The 18,757-nt window shown below is 40.2% G+C and overlaps 2 protein-coding genes across 15 annotated transcripts in view; one reads left to right on the top strand and one right to left on the bottom strand.

Moving 5' to 3' along the window:
• Positions 1 to 36: 36 nt before the first annotated feature.
• Positions 37 to 870, top strand: MRPL57 (mitochondrial ribosomal protein L57). Of its 2 annotated transcripts, none has more exons than XM_004938806.4 (2): positions 37 to 127; positions 412 to 870. In XM_004938806.4, exon 2 carries the CDS (start codon positions 417 to 419, stop codon positions 726 to 728), a length of 312 nt encoding a protein of 103 aa, XP_004938863.1. In that variant the 5' UTR covers positions 37 to 127; positions 412 to 416; the 3' UTR covers positions 729 to 870. The 2 variants fall into 2 exon arrangements, with proteins under 2 accessions (XP_004938863.1, XP_003640629.1); XM_003640581.6 differs by having other exon boundaries at positions 37 to 196.
• A 4,607-nt stretch (positions 871 to 5,477) lies between these two features.
• ZDHHC20 (zinc finger DHHC-type containing 20) overlaps positions 5,478 to 18,757 on the bottom strand; it is a 42,428-nt gene continuing 29,148 nt past the window's right edge. For 6 of the 13 annotated variants that reach the window (XM_040704399.2, XM_040704441.2, XM_046903065.1 and 3 more), the window contains 7 exons: positions 14,884 to 14,919; positions 13,600 to 13,732; positions 11,904 to 12,030; positions 10,612 to 10,701; positions 9,390 to 9,508; positions 8,899 to 8,976; positions 5,478 to 6,727 (listed from right to left, as the gene is read on the bottom strand). In XM_040704399.2, coding sequence (XP_040560333.1) covers positions 8,939 to 8,976; positions 9,390 to 9,508; positions 10,612 to 10,701; positions 11,904 to 12,030; positions 13,600 to 13,732; positions 14,884 to 14,919 — 543 coding nt within the window. In that variant the 3' untranslated portion in view covers positions 5,478 to 6,727; positions 8,899 to 8,938. The remainder of the gene's footprint in view (positions 6,728 to 8,898; positions 8,977 to 9,389; positions 9,509 to 10,611; positions 10,702 to 11,903; positions 12,031 to 13,599; positions 13,733 to 14,883; positions 14,920 to 18,757) is intronic. The other 7 variants (XM_015279252.4, XM_015279260.4, XM_040704433.2 and 4 more) reach the window with 5 other exon arrangements.

Below are 18,757 nucleotides of genomic sequence, written 5' to 3'. Positions count from 1 at the left end.
GCCGGCAACTCTCGCGAGAAGTACTGCAGCCATCTTGCTGCCCGCCGCGGGACTGCGGCCGGCGGGTGAGGGGTTCGGTACGGCGCTCTCCTCGGCCCTTCTTAGAGCCGACGCCCGCCTGGAAGCGGTGTGTGCTGGGGGCCGTCGGGCGGTGGTGCGGCGAGGCAGCCCGTCTGCACGGCGCCCGGAGCCGCGGGTGGGTACGGGGTTGGCGGGGCAGCTCTGTCCCGGCACGGCGCTGCTTTTCGCTGTACGTAGCGGGTGGCTGCCACCATGGGGATCTGAGCTGGAAGCTTTCGGACAGCGAGCCAAAAGGCACTGGAATAAATACAGGCGTATTTTTCTTGCTTTTAATTTTTTTTCCCCCCTAAATGACGGGTGTCTTTTTTTGGCGTGCGTTTATCTTTTAAGGCACGATGTTTTTAACGCTGGCCCTACTCCGGAAGAGGATTCCTGGAAAGCAGTGGATTGGAAAATACAGGCGGCCGAGAGTAGTTACCACTACCATGAAGCAGGCGATGATCCGAAGGCTGGAAATTGAAGCAGAGAACGAATACTGGCTGAGCCGCCCGTACCTCACACGGCAGGAGGAGTGCAATCACAACAGGGAAGCGAGGGTGGCCAGATGGGAGGCTTTTAAAGCCCTGAAGTCGTCCAAGTTCCCCGAGCACAGATATATGAGCGACCACTTGAACCACTTAAACGTCTCAAAGAAGTGGACCTCTTGAGCAAGGGCAGATCCGTGCTTGTGCTGCTGTGAGATGCAACGCTGCAGCTGTTGTGGCAGCTTTGTAACGCAGTCACAGAGGCAGATGAGAAATGGCGCTGCTGTGGTGTACAAAATCTTACATTAAAAGTAATCCTACAGAACAGTGTTTGTCTTTTTCCCATATTAGAAGACAGTCCTTCCAGTGGCTTAAGGGTTTTGCTTAATACAGTGTGAGTCACAGCTGTGGCGATGACCTGAACTAGAGTGGTAGCTTCACTTTGTTTGAAAGCTGGAATGCAGTGGCTGTATTGAAAAGGATTATCTGTTTGTATGGACCAGATGGCTTTTACTTGTCTCTCTGCTCTGTGGGGGGCTACTTCTGTATTCATATATTCATACTTGAAATACAGCAGAAGCTACTTGACGAAGCTACTACGTGCTTCATCAGGCATGTGAGGCTCAAGATGAATAGAACCGTGTCTGTAAGAGGCTGCAACTAATATAAAGTGCTCAACTTTCTGGGAATAGTATCAATATCCTTGTCGTAATGGGAGTGTCAGTTTCTGTGTTACTGCCCATGCTTAAACAGAGCTTAGTTCTGACTGAGGACTACTGCTGATTCTTGTTTTGAGTGGCAGCCCAATGTCCAAGTAGTGCTCAGTTTGTGGCCGATCATATTTCTCCAGGACAATAAGTTTTTGATTTCTCCCATCAAGACCAAATGAGCTGGAACCATGCCAGGAATAAGTATATCCTGGGGTTAGTGCAGGTCAGGAGTGAGAACTATTTCCACCAACAGACACAATGTTCCCCAGGTATGCAGCAGTTCTTGCTGATGTAATGCATGCATGCTACAGCTGAGCAATTTTCAGATTATTTCACATACTTTTATTAAGTCAGTCAGTATTGCATTCACCGACAGAAGTTGTGTGTCAGATACATTGATATTTCATCACTTCTCAAAAGAGGCCTAAGAGTACAACTTGTTATTTAAACATGAATTCTACTTCCATGAAGTATGATCAGGTCTGAACACTGATGTAGAAAATCTTGTGCATTTATAATCTTACAATCTTGAATGCTTATAAACGACTTGAGACAACATGGAAAAGTATATATATATATATATATATATGAGCAAACTGCACAGTGTAATTCAAACATGAAGGAACTCTTACACAAAGTAATGTGACTGTATTTAATTCATTTATAAAAGCTCATTTTAAAAAATCACTTCAAGTATTAAACTGTAAATGGCAACGCGTATTCTCTGCATAGGACTAGTCCTACCTGCAACATACAGAAATAAAAATAGTAGCTGTGTCATTACTTATCTTTTACATTTAATGCCAAAATTAAAATCACTTCAGTGTAAGTGTGGGCAGCAAATTGAAAACAACGGTGTAAGTGCAACAGTGGGAAAGTGTGATTAGTGTGACCACTGATGTGCCTTTGCTGGCAAATACAGAACTGGAAGGAACCCAGGCATGTTCAATTCTGGTGAGGGTAAAAGGGGATGGGAGAATGGAAAGGGAGCCTCAACACTTTAACAGCAGGGCTACTACTGCTTTCTGTGATGTTTTTATGAGCGTACATAGTTGCAGTTAAGAAAGATTTAAGACACTCACAATAAAGCTGTCAGGAACAGGTTAAGGGATGAGAAATTAGAGAGGTACGTGCTAAGCATCGAAGTTGTCAGCTAAATAATGTAAACAGAAGGGCATCTGCATGTCACCATTAGTGCTCCGGTGCCAACATAAGTGGATACTTCATCCCCAACACGTGCTTCCCTGCTACGCATGTGCTCTGTACTTGTTGTGGCTGGGGGCAGGGAAGCCTTCAGAACCAATTAAAGCAATTTTGTAAACAAAATCAGACTTCACAACCTCATGGAAACAAGATTCAAGTAATTGCTGCAAACAGACCAACCCAACAAACGGCGAAAGACCAGATTTAATCAGAATTAGCACTAAGTACAACTCCATTTCATGAGTTACATGATTAAGAAAAATACATATAAAAAGCTGTCTATATATACAAAATAAATTGATAGAAATGAACATAGTATACGCGCTCAGTATTGTAACAAATAACTTTATATGCAGCTGCTCTCTTTGGTGCCATTTAGAGATAGAAGACGCTCTTACATGAGATACCAGCTATTTTTTAAGTAATATGAAAAACGTGTTCTTGATCTGCACTAAGTGTTAGAATAGCTATTTGGAGCCTCTTCATACCTGAATCCTTCAATTCTGTATTATTTTAGCCAGTCTCCCTACTGCACATAAACTATGAAGCTCAAAATGTTGTTATTATTTTTTAAATTCTAAGTAGATTTCATCAATTGGTGCTCCAGATCGAGGCAGATCTTTCTCATTTGTGGCAAGTTGATGCATCTCTTGGTACGTGGGCCACTGACACTAATCCTGCTAGTTCCTTTGCCTCCTCGTGGGGCTCTGGTGAGCTACAACTGGTCAAACTTCTAACTATAACAAATGAAGAACTGTGAGGGAATATTGAATGGCACTGAACTTAATGAAAACTTCCAAAACCCCGAAAGATTATTTACAAGACAGAAAAGCCACGTAAGATCAAATGTGGGAAGAAACAGTACCTGAGAAACGGTGGCATTTAACACTCTGGATGCCCAGTTTCTAGACAGTACTCCAAAAGCAGCTCGGTACCCGTACATTCCACATTCAAAGTGTAGGTTTGAGAAAGACGTTACCATGATTTCCCTACTCCGATGAGTAAAAGGGCCAGAGCTTCCTCTGATATAAACCCCTGAATATTTGAAATGGAAGTTGTCAATCAAGGGGTTAGGATGCATCCAACTTGTCAGTTATTACAGAAACCTAACATCGCCCTGCCCTCCGCCAGCAATACGCATTTGGTAAGAACAGCACTTACGTGCATCTTCACAGTCTGTAAGCAAACCAATCTTGAGGAAAAAATATTAGTTGAGGTTTCTAAAAGAGTTTAAAGTTTTCCTTCCTGTTTATGCATCTGCCTTCTTCATCTTTACGTGGAGAGCTTTATCAACTTATGACGCTTCTGAACCTCCAAGGAGAAAACACTGTAATCTCATCCTCCATCAAACTTCTGTGCTCACACTGGGAGTTTATGTAATTTTGTGTTTGTGACTGTCGTGTGGATTTTTATAAAAGAAAACAAAGCTTTAGGAAATACCAAAGCATAGCTTCTGATTGCAGCCAGTGTCAACTATGCTACAGTCACTACAATGCTACTCACGGCTAGCAGTTATTTTGAGGGATTTAAAAGCTTAAGCACTGTTATTTTTAGTGACAAACGTAAGTATTTTCAAGACTTGCTGACACACAGCAGCTTAAAGCACAGAAACAGCACGTACCTCGTGACCTGGCACCCTGTCCGTCTTCCCTTCTTGCCTCCTGACCAGGCAGGTCAGCTCCTCTCACTGGCACTGTGCTACCACTCAGTGTGTGGATGTGAGCTGGAAGGACATCCTAGCACGCTCCTACAGAGCCCAGCTAGCAGTAGCCTGCTTGCAGCTTAACAGTCAAACAGCTTTTTGTCCTCACCAAGGTTGCATTTAGGCAAAAAGAGACAGCAAGCCAGAAACTATCTCACTCTGCTCTGATACAGCACAGGATGCCCTTGCTTATGGCTATGGAGCTGTCAGATCAGAACTCCCAGAGAACCAAAACGCACAGCACCTTGCTAGAAAACACGCACAGATTCAGCTCAGTCTGTTTACTTGCATTTTTTTTTTCCCTGCAGATTAACTATTCTGACTTAAGCAATCAAACAAGTTATACTGATGTTAGCTTACAGTACACACCATTCACGTAGGTGCAAACTGAGCACCTGGAGGAGCTGAGGGGAAAGAGGACAGAGGTCGTCCCTTTGAGATTTATGTTATTAGAGAGCAATATTCCTTCTACTTCTGCTAGACAACTGTAGATGTATTTGTTACCTCTGCTGTGATACAATGATCCAGTAAAGAAAGATGATATCCAGGGTCCTCCATTACAATTCTACTGACATTCTGGGCTGCACATGCTGGTAATCAGAATGAGAAAACTAAGCTCAGTCTTGTGTCTCCATCCTCTTCCCCCAGAAATGCTGCTGATGCATACTCTCCTTTTAAGTTCAACATGTCAGTATTCCTGAAAGCTTATATTTAGACGAGTGCTTTTCACTTGACATTTGAGAAGAAAAAGCGAAACCATTCAGATTAATGCATAGCAAATGTTTTTTCCTTGAAAAGTGGCAAATGCAACATTTATCATACAAAGTTTGAAGAACATTTTGCAACTTGTACAAAACATGCAGGTTTGTACCTTCAGTTCTGTCTCAGCAGTATCTGACAATGACCATAATATGCTCATAGGTCACTGAAGTGCTCCTGTTCTAGAAGACTGGAAAAAATATGTTTTCCTAAATGTCAAAGACAAAGAAAATATTTGTTTTAAACCTTAGAGTATACTTCATATCCAAGTAACTCCAATACGTCAATGGTGGGGTAAAGTAGTGATCAATCTGTCAGAGAAACCAAATGAGTTCCTTTAGTTCAGATCATCGACGTAGCTACCACCCTCAGTTTCTATCAGAGGCTTATGACTATTTGTAATCAGCATCAGCTGAACATCAGAAAAGCTTCAGACCACAGAATAGTATTTTTCACTTTTGTCAGGTGCAAAATGCCAGGAACAGCAAAAGATGAATTAATAGTGTTCTCTGTAGAGGAGTAGGAGGAAAAGAAAAACCATGATGTTTGCTGTAGGTCTTGAGCTTAGTTGGACTTTATTCCTCAACACAGGAAACATGTTTTGCCTTTTGTGAACATGGTACATCACTGCACAAAGCACTCATCTTTAGCAGTTCAGCATCACTTAAAATCAACTTCAAAGTGGCAGACAAAGCAGACAGCATACAGAGTTTTGGTGTTAACACAAGTGCATGATCCAACACTAACTTTCTCATAAGTACTTGAAATTTGTTTAAATGGTACTTCAGAACCAATAAAAACTTGTGGTTTTATTAAAAAGATAAAACAAAAGTATAAAACATTATTTATAAACCATCAAGAGTCCCATATAAAAAGCAGTACTCTTCCAGTTCCATTTTCTAACGACATGTGACTGCACTAAGATTTTTCTCAGGGGTACATTGCCATTTTGTTACTGCTTCATAAAGAACACTGCAAACATTAACAGAAAATGTAACAGTTTGTTAATTCCTTTTTTTAATTGGATTTTCTTCTTCTGCTGACATGAAATTGTTGAGAAGAAAGAAACCACGTTTTTTATCAACTAAAAGAGAGTTCACTTCTTTGAGCTATGTTCTTGATATGGTTAAATGGTCAAGTTAGAAGGATGAGAGGGTTCAATTCGCTAGCAAAAAACCAACACCAAGTAAAAGGCTTTTACTTTGTTGGCATTGCTTTGTTCCATAGCACAGTCAGCCGAAGGAATCCTCAGTCCTGAAAGACTTACATAGCTATGACCATGAACATGTCATCCAGTACTTTCCTTTTCCACCACCTGGTGTATGAACTGTGAACAGCTGTACTTCAGGCTCATCAGCTGAGCTGTAGGTTGATTCTTCCTCCACCCTTTTTTCTTCTTCTTCTTTCTGTACCCTTGACACCTGCTATGGAAGTGACTTCTGGAGTGCCTAAGGTATGAAGTTCGCCCGTGGGGAGGTAGCAGTCTTTGCAGATCTACTCCCTGCCACTGCAGCATAACAGAAATGCATAGTTCCCACTCTGGACCTTGTGCATCCAAGCAGGGCACTTCAGGATTTGGCCCTTTGGTAGCAGTATATAATTCAGTGCTGCATAAATGCACATGAAGAATCTTAAGGCATCTGTCTGAACTTCCCTGCTCTGCAAATAGTGCTTACAAGAATCCATTGGACTGTGCAGAAACTTCGTTTTCTTGTCTCCTCATAAAATGCTCATGTTCCATTTTTTACTGATCAACTTCTTCCAAACAAAATTAAGTAACATTCAAGCACAAAATGCGTTGCAGAAACCTAATGAAACAAAAAAGGTAATGAGTGCAATTGCACCATTAGCTTTGAAAAAAACAGGATCATACTGCATTATACAAATGTAGCTAACACAGATAATTTACTGACTCTCCACTCAGGACTGTAGTTAAGGTAACTTTAACTCACAATTAGCCTTCTGGGAGGTTTTAAACCTCCTATGTGTAATAAGATTATCTGCACTAAGAACATCAAATCCAATTGCTACTGATCTGTAGGTAACGTCATTTGGATGTTTGGTTGACAAGAATTTTTAATGAAATCCAACAGATGTGGGGACATAAATAGTATTTGCATAGATGAGGCTGGGAGAGTGCTCGTTGGGTGATTAGCATTCCTTTCTGTAGAACTGTCTGGGAACTCTACTTAAGTCAGCCATAAATTCGATTGCTTCTGTTGCATGTAGTAAGTATGAAAATAAAAAATACAACTATCAGTTTCCTGCAGGGCACAGCAAAGTACATGGAAACATTCTGGATCTCGCAACTATTGCATTGCTGCATACAATTGCAGAGGAACTGAAATGAACCAGGTAGGCCTAGAGAAGCCGATCAAATCCAACCGAACTCAGAACAGCTGGAACACCCTTCTTGTAAACTCTCTTCAAGCACTAGAAGGCCACTATGAGGTCTCCCCACAGCCTTCTCTTCTCCATGCTGAACAAGCCCAACACCCCCAACCATTCTTCATAGGAAAGGAGCTCCAGCCCTCTGGTTATTTTCACGGTCCTCCTCTGGACCCACTCTAACAGCATTTTTCCTGTATGAGGGGCATCAAGCTCGGACACAGTACTTCAGATGGGAGCTCACAGAGACAGAGTAGAGGGGGACAATCCCCACTCTCTCCCTGCAGGCAACCCCTCTTTTGATAATGTTGGCCTTCCAGTATGCAAGATCATACTGCTAGCTCTGAACATACCAAGCCAGTCAGTTGGGCTCCCTCTCTAAGTCAGGAGAAAGAAAGGTTAGGCAGATTCTGTAATACTCTGGTCAAAGACTGTCATACACTGATCTCAGAAGGTAACGATTATATTCTACAAATCATACAAAAGAGTGAGTAACCTGTTTAGATCAGATTAGATTTTATAGACCTAGAGGCTGAATATATGTCACCAAGGCATCCATTTGTACATTTTATATAGAAGTGTTAAAAAAGGTAATAAACTAACTACTCTAATTTTGATTAATCCCCTGAAGAGACCTTTTAGATATGCTTTTTTTTTAGATTTTTTTTTTAGTAAAAAAAATAATAAAATAATAAGATGAATCTAAAATTAATGAGCTCAAAAAGCTTGAAGATCATTTTATTCCCAAAGAAAAGGGCTCTTCCTTGCAAGGTCCCTCTGTCTCCCAGCTCTTGCTGCACTTCTATGTCAGAGATCACAGAAAAACAGATTTTCTCATGAGTGACTTCTAGATCTCTTTAAAAAAAGAGGTGTAGGGGGGAATGACTCAGCCCCCTGCTTGTTATTTGTCCAAATAAAATTTCTTCCTCTTCTAGAGAAAAAAATTAATAGGTGTTTACAAACTCACTATAGTATGAAGTCAACATCAGAGATCTAATTCAGTCACTGGAAATGTACCAAGGGAAGCAGCAGCACTCACTGTGTTTCTAAGTGCAAAGAGTGCAGTGTGCACTGAAGCACTTAAGTAAAAGAAACTCAATTGTCAATGCCAAATGATGTGAAACAGTCATGCAGTATGCAACAGTATGCAGATACCTGTATTTCACCTACTGAACCTGTGCACACAGCTTCTTAAAGTCTAACAGCAGAGGAGGGCAAATAAATATGCAATTAATAGAACTGCTAAGGAGCTGTTCCTTGAAAGAGTATCAAAACATTTCATCTTGAAATTGCTTGTTTAGCAGAGCAGATTCTTTTCCCTGTCAGGTAACAAATCCAGCATCATACACTTCAGTCTAAATTGCAGCATTAGGTTGACTCATCTCAGATCTAGCCAGGCCACATTTCCTGCACTACAGCATTACTCTCATTCTTGTCTCCTGAAGAGCTATTTTGAGTTTTATTTAGACCTATTGCTCACTCAACATTAGAGGATTTCTCTGCATTCCAAGAATAGTGACTTTTGACCTCAAGATTTTAATTTACTTGTATGTATAGAGAAATAGCCATCAATTATGTTAGTCTCACTTACCTGTTTCTCATTGAGATGGTTGGTTAGTAATAAGCTGAGATCAGCTTTCCAATGAAACTATAATATGCTTTTTTGTACCTAAAATGTGAGAGAATTTCAATTATGTGTTTTTGCAGATTTGCATACCAAATACCAAAGATTCCAAACCAGAAACTATGTTTATTGTGCTATGCCTATTTTAGAGAAATATTTTCCTCCCACTAATCAAAAAGAAAATGAATCCAAAATATCTTAGAAGAGGATGCGAGAAAACCAGATATATTTACCCAATTCCTTATCTCACCATTAAAACTAAGTTTAGAGAAGAGTGTAAAACACAAGTTAGCCTTAACCTATAAACATCTGACTTGAGTCTACAGTGCAAATTCTCCTCTACTTGACTCCAAAAAGTTCCTAAGGACCTTACAGGCTTAAATAAACAAAACAACAAAAAGAAACCCCACCCAACACAAACAAAATAAGATCATCAGAAATGTTATGGTGCAGTCTACCTGATTTAACATTTTCATCTTCAGGGCCACTTTCTACCCACTGACTGTCACTGGCTAGCAATCGATTTTGTGATTCACTGAGTGGTCGAGTAGGAGGAAAGGGCTGATTGGCTCCAGAGCTGAAAAGTAAGCAAAGTTAACAGGAACTCTGTAAAAGCAAAGGCTGCTTATTTCAGGCAGTTTTAGAGTAGTGAAGCTAATCAAGTGCAAAACTAACTAAAAAGCTATGCTGCAAACTAAAAATGATACCCTGCTTTACAATTCACCTATCGGCTTGTTTCAGTCATTACCCTAAACCCTTACCTGGCATAGGCCACTGACAGTTTCAATGGATAAAAAGCACAGACAAATAGACTACAAATGGTACAGTGACAACAATGGTACTGCCACACAGTTACAAAGAAAACCTAACCTGTACTGGCTGGAAGAACAACCTAATGCCATTTATCCCATCAGTAAGAGTTACGGTGTGCTGATGAACAGCTTCCTAATGCAAAAGGATACACCTGCTGTTTGCACAAGGGTCCTGCTTTTCTGTGAATTCCACAGGTTATGTTGTACTGGCAGAAACTTCTTAGCTTCTCAGTCTTGGGGGTGCAACCCCACCGCCTGATAACTCAGGTGATTGCTGTTGACAAGAACCTTCAGCCACAGGCTTACCAAACTACCCAGAAGCCTTTCAAAATGATGTCAATGTCACTGAAGATACAAACCATGCAAATTAGGAGACATAAGTAGTATTCGCCTAAAAGAACTCCACTGCTCAAAATCACCAACAAACACAGTCATCTACCTCTTCTGCATTATATGTCTCACCATCCCTTGCTTAGGCATGCTGGAGAGATGCAAGTAACGTACACCCAACTTTCCTCTCATTTGAAAAATCATTCTAATTTTTTTAAAGGTTCCATTACTCAGTCTTTCTTAGGAATTTTTTTTCATGTTGTTAAAAAAAGAGCTCACAAGCTGTTTTTACTCTCTGTATTGTTCTGCTTCCTTAGAGCCACATCCTCTGCCAAAACCAAGCAACAACCCTTCTGCATCAAGCAGCACCACATCTATTAGTCTTGATTCATCCTCTCCTTCTCTGGAGACGTGGAAATTCACTGTGAAGTTGACAACAACTTTAAAGCGTTCAAACAAAAAATTTTGAAACTTTTTTTTTTTTAAACAGATAAGTATGGAGCAGTACATAAATCAACAACTTAAGCATCAGAGTTACCTTTTGGCAGGTTCATTTTGGCTTGAGACAGTTACTTGCTCCGGATCCATAATCACCAAACGAGTTGGAAAATTACACCCATCGCCCAAACTAAACCAGAAACAGAGACTCAAATCACTGTTTGTAGTTGACTTAAATGAAATGACAAAGTGTCTGTACACAAAGGCTGGAATCAATTGCCGAGTGCAGCGTTGAACTCCAGACTTGGACAAGGCAGTCCTGCCACTAAACTCTATGATCAGCTGATTAATTTAGGAGCTCTAATGATTCCCACCCTATCATTCAGTGTAGGCTGTTGAGCAATGCAATAGCCTACATATTTCAGAAACAACAATGTGTGCAGGTAACAACACTATGTTATTTATAATCTCAGAAACTGTAGCACAAATAATATTCTGGTGGTTATACATTTTTCCTTCCTCCCATCACTGTGAGATCAATCAAGCCTTCTTTTAAAGCAAATTTAGTCAAGATGAAAGATGCTAGGGAAAACAGTCTGACCCATCTACAGTATAGCTTTCACATGTTTTTAAATCACATAAAGAGTCATGTTCATTAGGCAAATGGCTGAGGGAACCTAAGATCTTGTTATTACCTGTTTCATACTATTCCTCAGTTTGGCAAAAAGCTTCACCAGCATTTAGCAGATACATGAGCATCCAAAAGCAATGCTGAAACATGGCACCTATTATGCTTTGCTGATATTCTGGCATGATGGAGTGGGCAGCAGGTAACTCTTGTTTCAGCCGTGCTTCTCTGACACTCGTGTGCAACTCCCTAACACCGGTTCAACTGAAATTTTAAAACTGCTATTTTCCATCATATACTTTTTTTTTTGCACTGCTGCCTAGTTATACACACTTTCTCAGAAGGTTTTTAATAACGAAACCATGATGTATAATAACAGAAAAAACTATCAAGTTTGTTGGGGATAAGAGAGGGTTTTAAACATCTGATGTCTCAATGTAGCTGAAGTTCAAGCAATGTTGGGGCTTCCTCTGTGTTGCTGATTTCTGCTTTATAACCAGATACTAACAGTACCAACAAAACATGCACCGTCTCTTAAAAAATTCTCAAAGCCTGACAAACTCCCACCCTTGACAATGAAACTCTTATCTTTGAATTAAAAGCCTTTAATTAACAGTTTGCTCAGTTTTCCCCTTCAGAATTCTCCCTACACCAGCTGTACAAGGTGCACAACCCGGCTTTTCAATTGTGCTTCATTACATGGGAAAAGGCGAAGCAAAGTGAAAATCGTGGATTCCCGATTAATTTCCATTCTAACTGAATACCTGGTAAAAATAGGGAGCAGCCAATACTTCTTTTCATCTCCAAAAACCTCCCTCAGGTTTTTGCTGCATCCAAGAGAAAAGCCGTTTTTGTCAGGGCCATTTCGAAATGTGGGTGCACGGAATGTTTCTGTAAGAGAAAAACACATTACTTACTTTAAAGCAGCGAGCAGTCGAGGAGGAGGAATGAACAGAATCAAACTTATCTATCGTGAAAACAGGCTCTGGCAAGCTGAGGCCATCTTGGAGTATATAGTGGGGGCAAAAAATACCAAAAGCATAAAAAAAAATCAGAGGATTACATTTCACCTAAGAGAAACAGTCATATTTCTCTCTTTACATTTAACATAAGGTCCAAGATAGAGCGAAGTATCATCAGCACACCGAAGATACCACATCCCTACTTTACTGATGGCTAGCTCTCTCTTTGGCCTGTGCACATCTTCATGCAGATGATCTTCTGCACAAATAAGCAACTCACCATAGGGCATTACTATACTTAAAGCTCATACACGACAGTTGCTTTTCCTCACTCCGTCAAGGTCTGAAGACAAATTAGGAGCATACCGTGGTATCAGAGAAAGGTGAGATTATTACATTTGAAACAGACACACCATGAACTACAGCAAAACTACCTAAATCCTACTGACCTCCTATTTTTCTAGTCAGTCAAATTACACCCTTGGCCAAGAGCCTGAAGGACTCACTGCTTTCCCCATACGCAAAACCTGTTTTTCACAGTCATAAACCAGAAAGTAAATGAAGTACTGACTGCACTGCCAATTATCAACGACAGGGACATACTAATTTTTTCAAATCTATAAAAGATAATGTCAATATTCCTTAGCTGTAGATAAGTGAAACCAAAAAGGATTTAACCCCCACATGAAGAAATAAAAAAACATTTCTTTTCCTTCACAAAAAACTCTAGCAAGCTTAAAGTAATACAACTTTCAGTCAACTCATTTATTTCTGGGGACAGGAATTTAACTTCTATCTAAAGGTATAAGATTTTGACTTTAGTTGCAGAAGTACTCACCAGCAAAAAAAATACCCCACAACAAAAAAGCCACTTAAGAGATGCAGTAGCAGAGCTTCAGATACTTTTACACAAGTAACCTGCTTATGCTGATCACTGACATTTAGAAAATACTGAAATACCATTACCGTTTTATTACTTAGGAAAACTGCATCAGTGTTTCCATTTTTACTGCAGTGCTTTTAAATGTCACCTCCTAATACCAAGGTCCGCTTATTTTACAGGGTTCAAGAATATTCTTTCTGATCCTTAACAAAATGTATTATGTTCATACACCGTAGTCTTCCTTTGGGCTGGATTCATCCAGCTACAAAAAGTGCAGTAACAACAGGGTAGCTGCTAAGTAGCAATTCTGTTCCATTACTCAACACTACGTAATAATGCAACAGAAATGCACAGTGCCTCATGGATCTTAACAAAAACAAAAAAAATTAACATTCATCATGAATCTCCACACTTGGCTCCAGCAGAGGACCCACTACACATGCATCATTTTCCCACATCCTGCAAGACAGTATGTTTCACTTTTAACTGCTTTCACCAAAGATACTTCTTACTGCACAGGATTTTAACAGTCCCTTAAGATGTGAAAGCATATCCTCTCATTCTCAGCAATGCATTTTTCTGGACAAGGAACAGTTCCATATTCCAATAACTGACCTATTGTTGATCTGTTTTTGCCAACTAGCCAGCAGTGGTAGCTGAAGAGTGACAGTATGCTGATGAAGAACATGGCTGCCACAAAGAAAAGGAAGAGTACGTGGAATTTTGCATGGGTATCTGGCAATTCATTCTGAGGAGAAAGAGAGAAAAATTAACAAGTTAACATTTTTTTAGCAGCTAATGTAGTATTATCACTAAACATTTTCTGTCACCCCCATTCTGCTACAGGTCTCTCACCCCACTTTTCACATAGAAAAGAAGCATAAGGAGGGCCTTCCTTCCATGTCACGTGAAACTGATGTACAGTAACACTGAAGGCTGCTGGGTACCCTTTCCATGTGAGTTTAGTAACATGAGTGTACACCTTCTGTGAGATAAAACTGCCTATAATCAGGTTAGTTTGTAAATGCACAGTGAGGGGAAAGGAAAAAGAGTCCTATATAAAAAAACGTCTGTGCAGCCACAGCCAAAGAAACACAGGGAGAACATGCCCAAACCACTTTTTTCAAGGGAAGAAGAAACAACAAAGTTTGAAACTCTTTCCTGGCAGTTAATAATACTGAATCTACTTTTGAGCTGTTAAGGAATGTGAAAGGGAAGCAGCTTAATCATATCGTGTTTTTACGACTGAACAGCTCCCAGACAAGATCAGTTTGCTGAGACTGATCTCAATTTTGGATGATCTCTCAGGCTGGGGAAACAAACAGCACGTACCTAGCAGAACAAATGTACCATATCTGACAAGGCAGAAGTTATTCACCAGAGTGAAAAACAAATTTGGTACAATCACTGCCTAAAAAATAACCTCCCACCCACACGTGATAGTTGATTCCACCCCCAACCCCAACCATTTTTAGGGCTGCACTTTCAAGAGGCCAGTGGGATTTGTAACAGTATTATTCCAGTTCTACATCCTCAAAATCACAGTTCTTTTAAGCTTTTGAGCAGCTGACCTTCAGCAGCACTATGAAAGCATAGAAGCTATTTTTATTCAGCATTTAGTTAGCATCATTGCCATTACTTTTTCCATTAGCTCATTCAGTACACACACTTATCCGAGGCTTTTTTATATGTTTTGTTTTATGATTATCTAAAAGACATTTCAATTAAGAGCAAGTGCAGACAGGTGTATCTACATGCACATACTGCACCTACGCTCATAGGCAATGCAAACTATACGCTTCCTCCACTGTAGCGATGGTGTAAATAACTGCTATGAATGGATCAGAAAAATTATACTAGGAACAGTTTTTAAATAATTACATCAATATTGAATTTTACCTTTGGACAATTCTCTGCAGCTTTCCTGCGGCAAAGCTTTGTGCAAACAAAGACAATTTATTAAACACTCACATTATGTTAAGACCAAGTGTTTGAAAACAGCACAAGCTTTGTTAAGAAAGAAATGGTTGGTGTGCACACGTGCTCTCGGACGTGCCAAGTTCCAATGCCCATCGGCAGCCGTAGCCCCCGTTCTCCAAGAGAATGGAGGACAGAGTACATAAGAGCGCACTGCTAACTGCCAAGGCATGAGATTTTCCTCCTAGTATCGCTATTCAAATTGTGGCTGGATCACTTTCAAGTGGTTTCCTCAGCCTGAGCAGCACGACTGTGCCGGGTGCATTCCTTGCTGGTTCCCACCACAAGTATGGTTTACACAAACATGGTGCGTGAGGAAACCAGCTCTGAAAAGCTCAGAATAGTCCAGAAATATAAAGCAGTGGCTTATAAATATAGAAAACAACTCTGACTTCAGAACATATTACCATTAGATATATTTTCAGTCAAAACCACAAAAAATAAATTACCATTCCTCATACAAGTTAGTTTTGTTGTTGATTTTTTTTTGAAGCAACAAAAACAACAACCCAAAACCTGCTAGATTTTAAATCCCAAACTTCATACAAGAGTAGCCACCTTAGCTAAGTTGTGAGTGCTTCACAAATCAGTCATATGTGAGGTGTATTAAGTTAGATCCCACTACAAAAAGCTTGGGCTCTCCCTATGCTTTCACACTGGAGTCTGGCGTATATTAGCAGTGTTTTCAGAAATGCCAGCTACCGAGAGAATACGCTAGAGGAAGCAAAGGATAGCAGAATGCAGCCATCTGAACTGCCACGTGGGTTCAATTTCCTTATCTACTGCCTTAATTTATTTACTGGATGTTGTTTTGCCCAAACAATTGGTGCAGCTGTTAACTCCCCCCCACCGCTGCAGAGATACAAAGTGTTTCATCATTCCCTGCAATGAAGGCTGGTAAAATACATATCCCAACTGCTGCTAATCTTTGTGTTAAAGCTATCATGATCCTCCCTACCTCAGAACACATGGGAGCTTTCCTGGGAAACAACATTTTCAGACTAATTTTCCTAACCTCTTGGTGGCATGCATACACCCAAGCAGTCACACCTGCCAATACTTCAAAATCACGATTTGCAATTTACACAAAAACAAACAAACAAAAGAATCAGTTTCCACCTTCAGGCTTTTCACTACACAACTGTAAAGGGAAAGACTACATGAAACTACAGCCTTAAACTACTGAGCATTACTAAGTACCACCTATATGACTCTTGTGGAATTGCTTACTTCAGCGACATTGCTCTCTATGAACAACTCCCAGGCCAGCTGATTTTGGAGCTCAGAAGAGCAGCGACAGCTTAGTTTTTGTGTTTGGACCAGAAAACATAAGTTTATTTCAATGGCATCTTCTTCAACCAGTAGGCCTACAACTGGGAGAAAGAGCTTTTGTTTTATTATGCAGTATGAAGAATATACACACTCTCCACAGAGCATTCACCTTTTCTGACTACACAGTTTCAGCTACTGGCTCTAAGTTCTTGAGCTGCAAAACTCAAACATTGTAAAAAAACAAAACCCTAACTCCTTCCTGGAGAGAAGGGTGCGCTCTGAGGGTGTAGCACAGACTCAGCCACAGCTGTGTTCTAGCAGCAATCACACGCCACAGCATGTGAAAAGAATGAAACTTCCACCATGATTTATTTAAAAAACACGCTGAGCAGAGCACAGAAGTAGAGCCCTGTAGGTGGGAAAACTGCAATGCTTACAAAGAGAAGTGATTTGCACCATGACATTTCATTTACTTCGCACATGTAATAGACCAAAGCCAGTCACTATTCTGAAGAGCCCTTTACAAACTCCTTCACAAGCACTGAGCCATTTGGGTATCTCTCAGGACACTTCAGAAACTAAATAAAACAAAAAACAAACAAGCCAAAAAATAAAAATGCTGTCAGAACTCAACCTATTACTCATCTTAAATCTAGAAAAAAACTGGAACATCTCATATACATCCGTCTGTGTATATGCAGGAGGACTCAGTTCTAACCAAGGACGTGGAATCACTTCTCTTTCTTTTTTTTTTTTTAAATGCAGAGGTTTTTTTTTTTTTTTTTTTTTTTTAAAGTATGTACCATCTGTCCTGGAACACATATCATATCCTTAAATTAGCTATGCTCAGGATTGCCAAAATAATTTGGAGGGCACTGAAAGACACTGAAAACAGCTGGAAAATATACAGGTTTCAAGGTGGGAGAGAGCACAGCGAGAATGAGAGCTGATACAAAGCTCCATTGGGAAGTAGTAGCACGCACTGTGTAAACAAGGCATCAAGGACTGGGCGTTCTGCCAGCCCTGGCATTCCTATCAAACACATTGTGTTAACCTGTGGTTTTATCTGCTCGTCTTAAACAACTTCCTAGGTAGAAATAAAACTTTTATGAGTATAGGAAAAGGAGTTCTGAGTATAACAGAAGGAATAAAAATGTCATTCATATTTCCCTGGTCTAGAAAACAAATTTTAATACCCACATAACAGTGCAAACATTGTGGTAAACACTCAGAGCCAGCGCAGTTGCTCCATCACTGCTGGAATAGTATTAAACTGTTTGGTCAGTACTTCTGCACAGAGCATGAAAGATGCTATGAAAGTCCTGCACATACAAGCAGGACGCAGATTTTTTTCCACAAGAGGTGCAAGTATGTGAATGTTGTGTCTTTATACAGGTGCTACCAACAGTGCAAGACAATGCACTGCTATAATTTGTGTAGTTAGCACATACACCTTTACAATCACATTACTCCAAGTTCTGAAGTGATCAAGGCTATGCTCCAAGCAGTTCATCCTTAATGGGTATATAATGCACGTTGTTACATGCTTTCTCTGGAAACATTTCTGAGAAAGCAAAAAAAAGGATCTCTGCCTTCTGAAAGGGGACTACAACATTCCTGGCAGTCAAGCGATGAAGAAATAAAACCCTCTAAACTACCAAAATCTACACAGCCCTGACAGTTATCTGTTTGATGCTGTAGTAAACAAAGCTAAGCATCAGCAATGTAGCGAAGTCATCTAGAGCCAGCACATACCTGTACCCCCTCTGACCTGGATACAGATTTAGGGAGAAGCTTCCAGGACTACTAAGCAGTCAGCAGCACCTACCTAAATACTTACAATATGAGAGTTGTATTAAATTCTGCAGGCCTGCAGGATTATGATGCCACCAACTCTTTCAAGAACACTAGCTTAATCAAGCTATCATAAAATCATAGCAATATTAGCTTTGTGAAATGATTTAGTATGCATAAAGTGAGTCAGAACTCTACTGTAACTGCAAGACCATGGTATCACCATATTTTGTCTTGAAAGTAATAGGGAAATTAAAGCAACAAGTGCAAACACACAATTACATTTCCTATTGTCACATTCCAGAAGAAGCCCATTCTTCTAGGAAGCGTTTTAAGCAACTAAATAATTAAGAAAACAAATCCCTCTTAAGTTTACTTCCTCTGCTCAAGGGTCCACTTTATTATTTTGTCCGATGGGCTTTGGAATAGGCTTGCTGCAAATGCTGGTAATTCAGTGCTTATTATGGTCAGAAGTCCTGCTGACTTCCCTTGCAGTAATATTTGTGAAGTGAGGTGGCAAAACAAATTTATCTTCTTTGCTCAGGCACTGATTGGTAAATATGGAAAAGCGTATCTACAGCTATGTTAGAAATGGCATACAAAGCACTGGGAAGCAGCCAGGAAAATGTTTGGGAGTGGCACACTTACAAATTGAAAATTTAACTATTTACAGTCAAGCAGGACTGAACAGCAGAATCGGGCCATTCCAGCTGAAATATGTCAGTCCACA

The sequence above is a fragment of the Gallus gallus genome, chromosome 1 (genome assembly GCF_016699485.2).
Source record: "Gallus gallus isolate bGalGal1 chromosome 1, bGalGal1.mat.broiler.GRCg7b, whole genome shotgun sequence".
Classification (NCBI taxonomy): Eukaryota; Metazoa; Chordata; class Aves; order Galliformes; family Phasianidae; genus Gallus; species Gallus gallus.
The sequence above is the reverse complement of the archived record's forward strand: the minus strand, read 5'-3'. Positions and strand labels throughout refer to the sequence as shown.

What these genes read in the sequence shown, in the direction of transcription:
- MRPL57 (XM_004938806.4), top strand. Translation starts at nt 417, where the DNA reads ATGTTTTTAACGCTGGCCCTACTCCGGAAGAGGATTCCTGGAAAGCAG.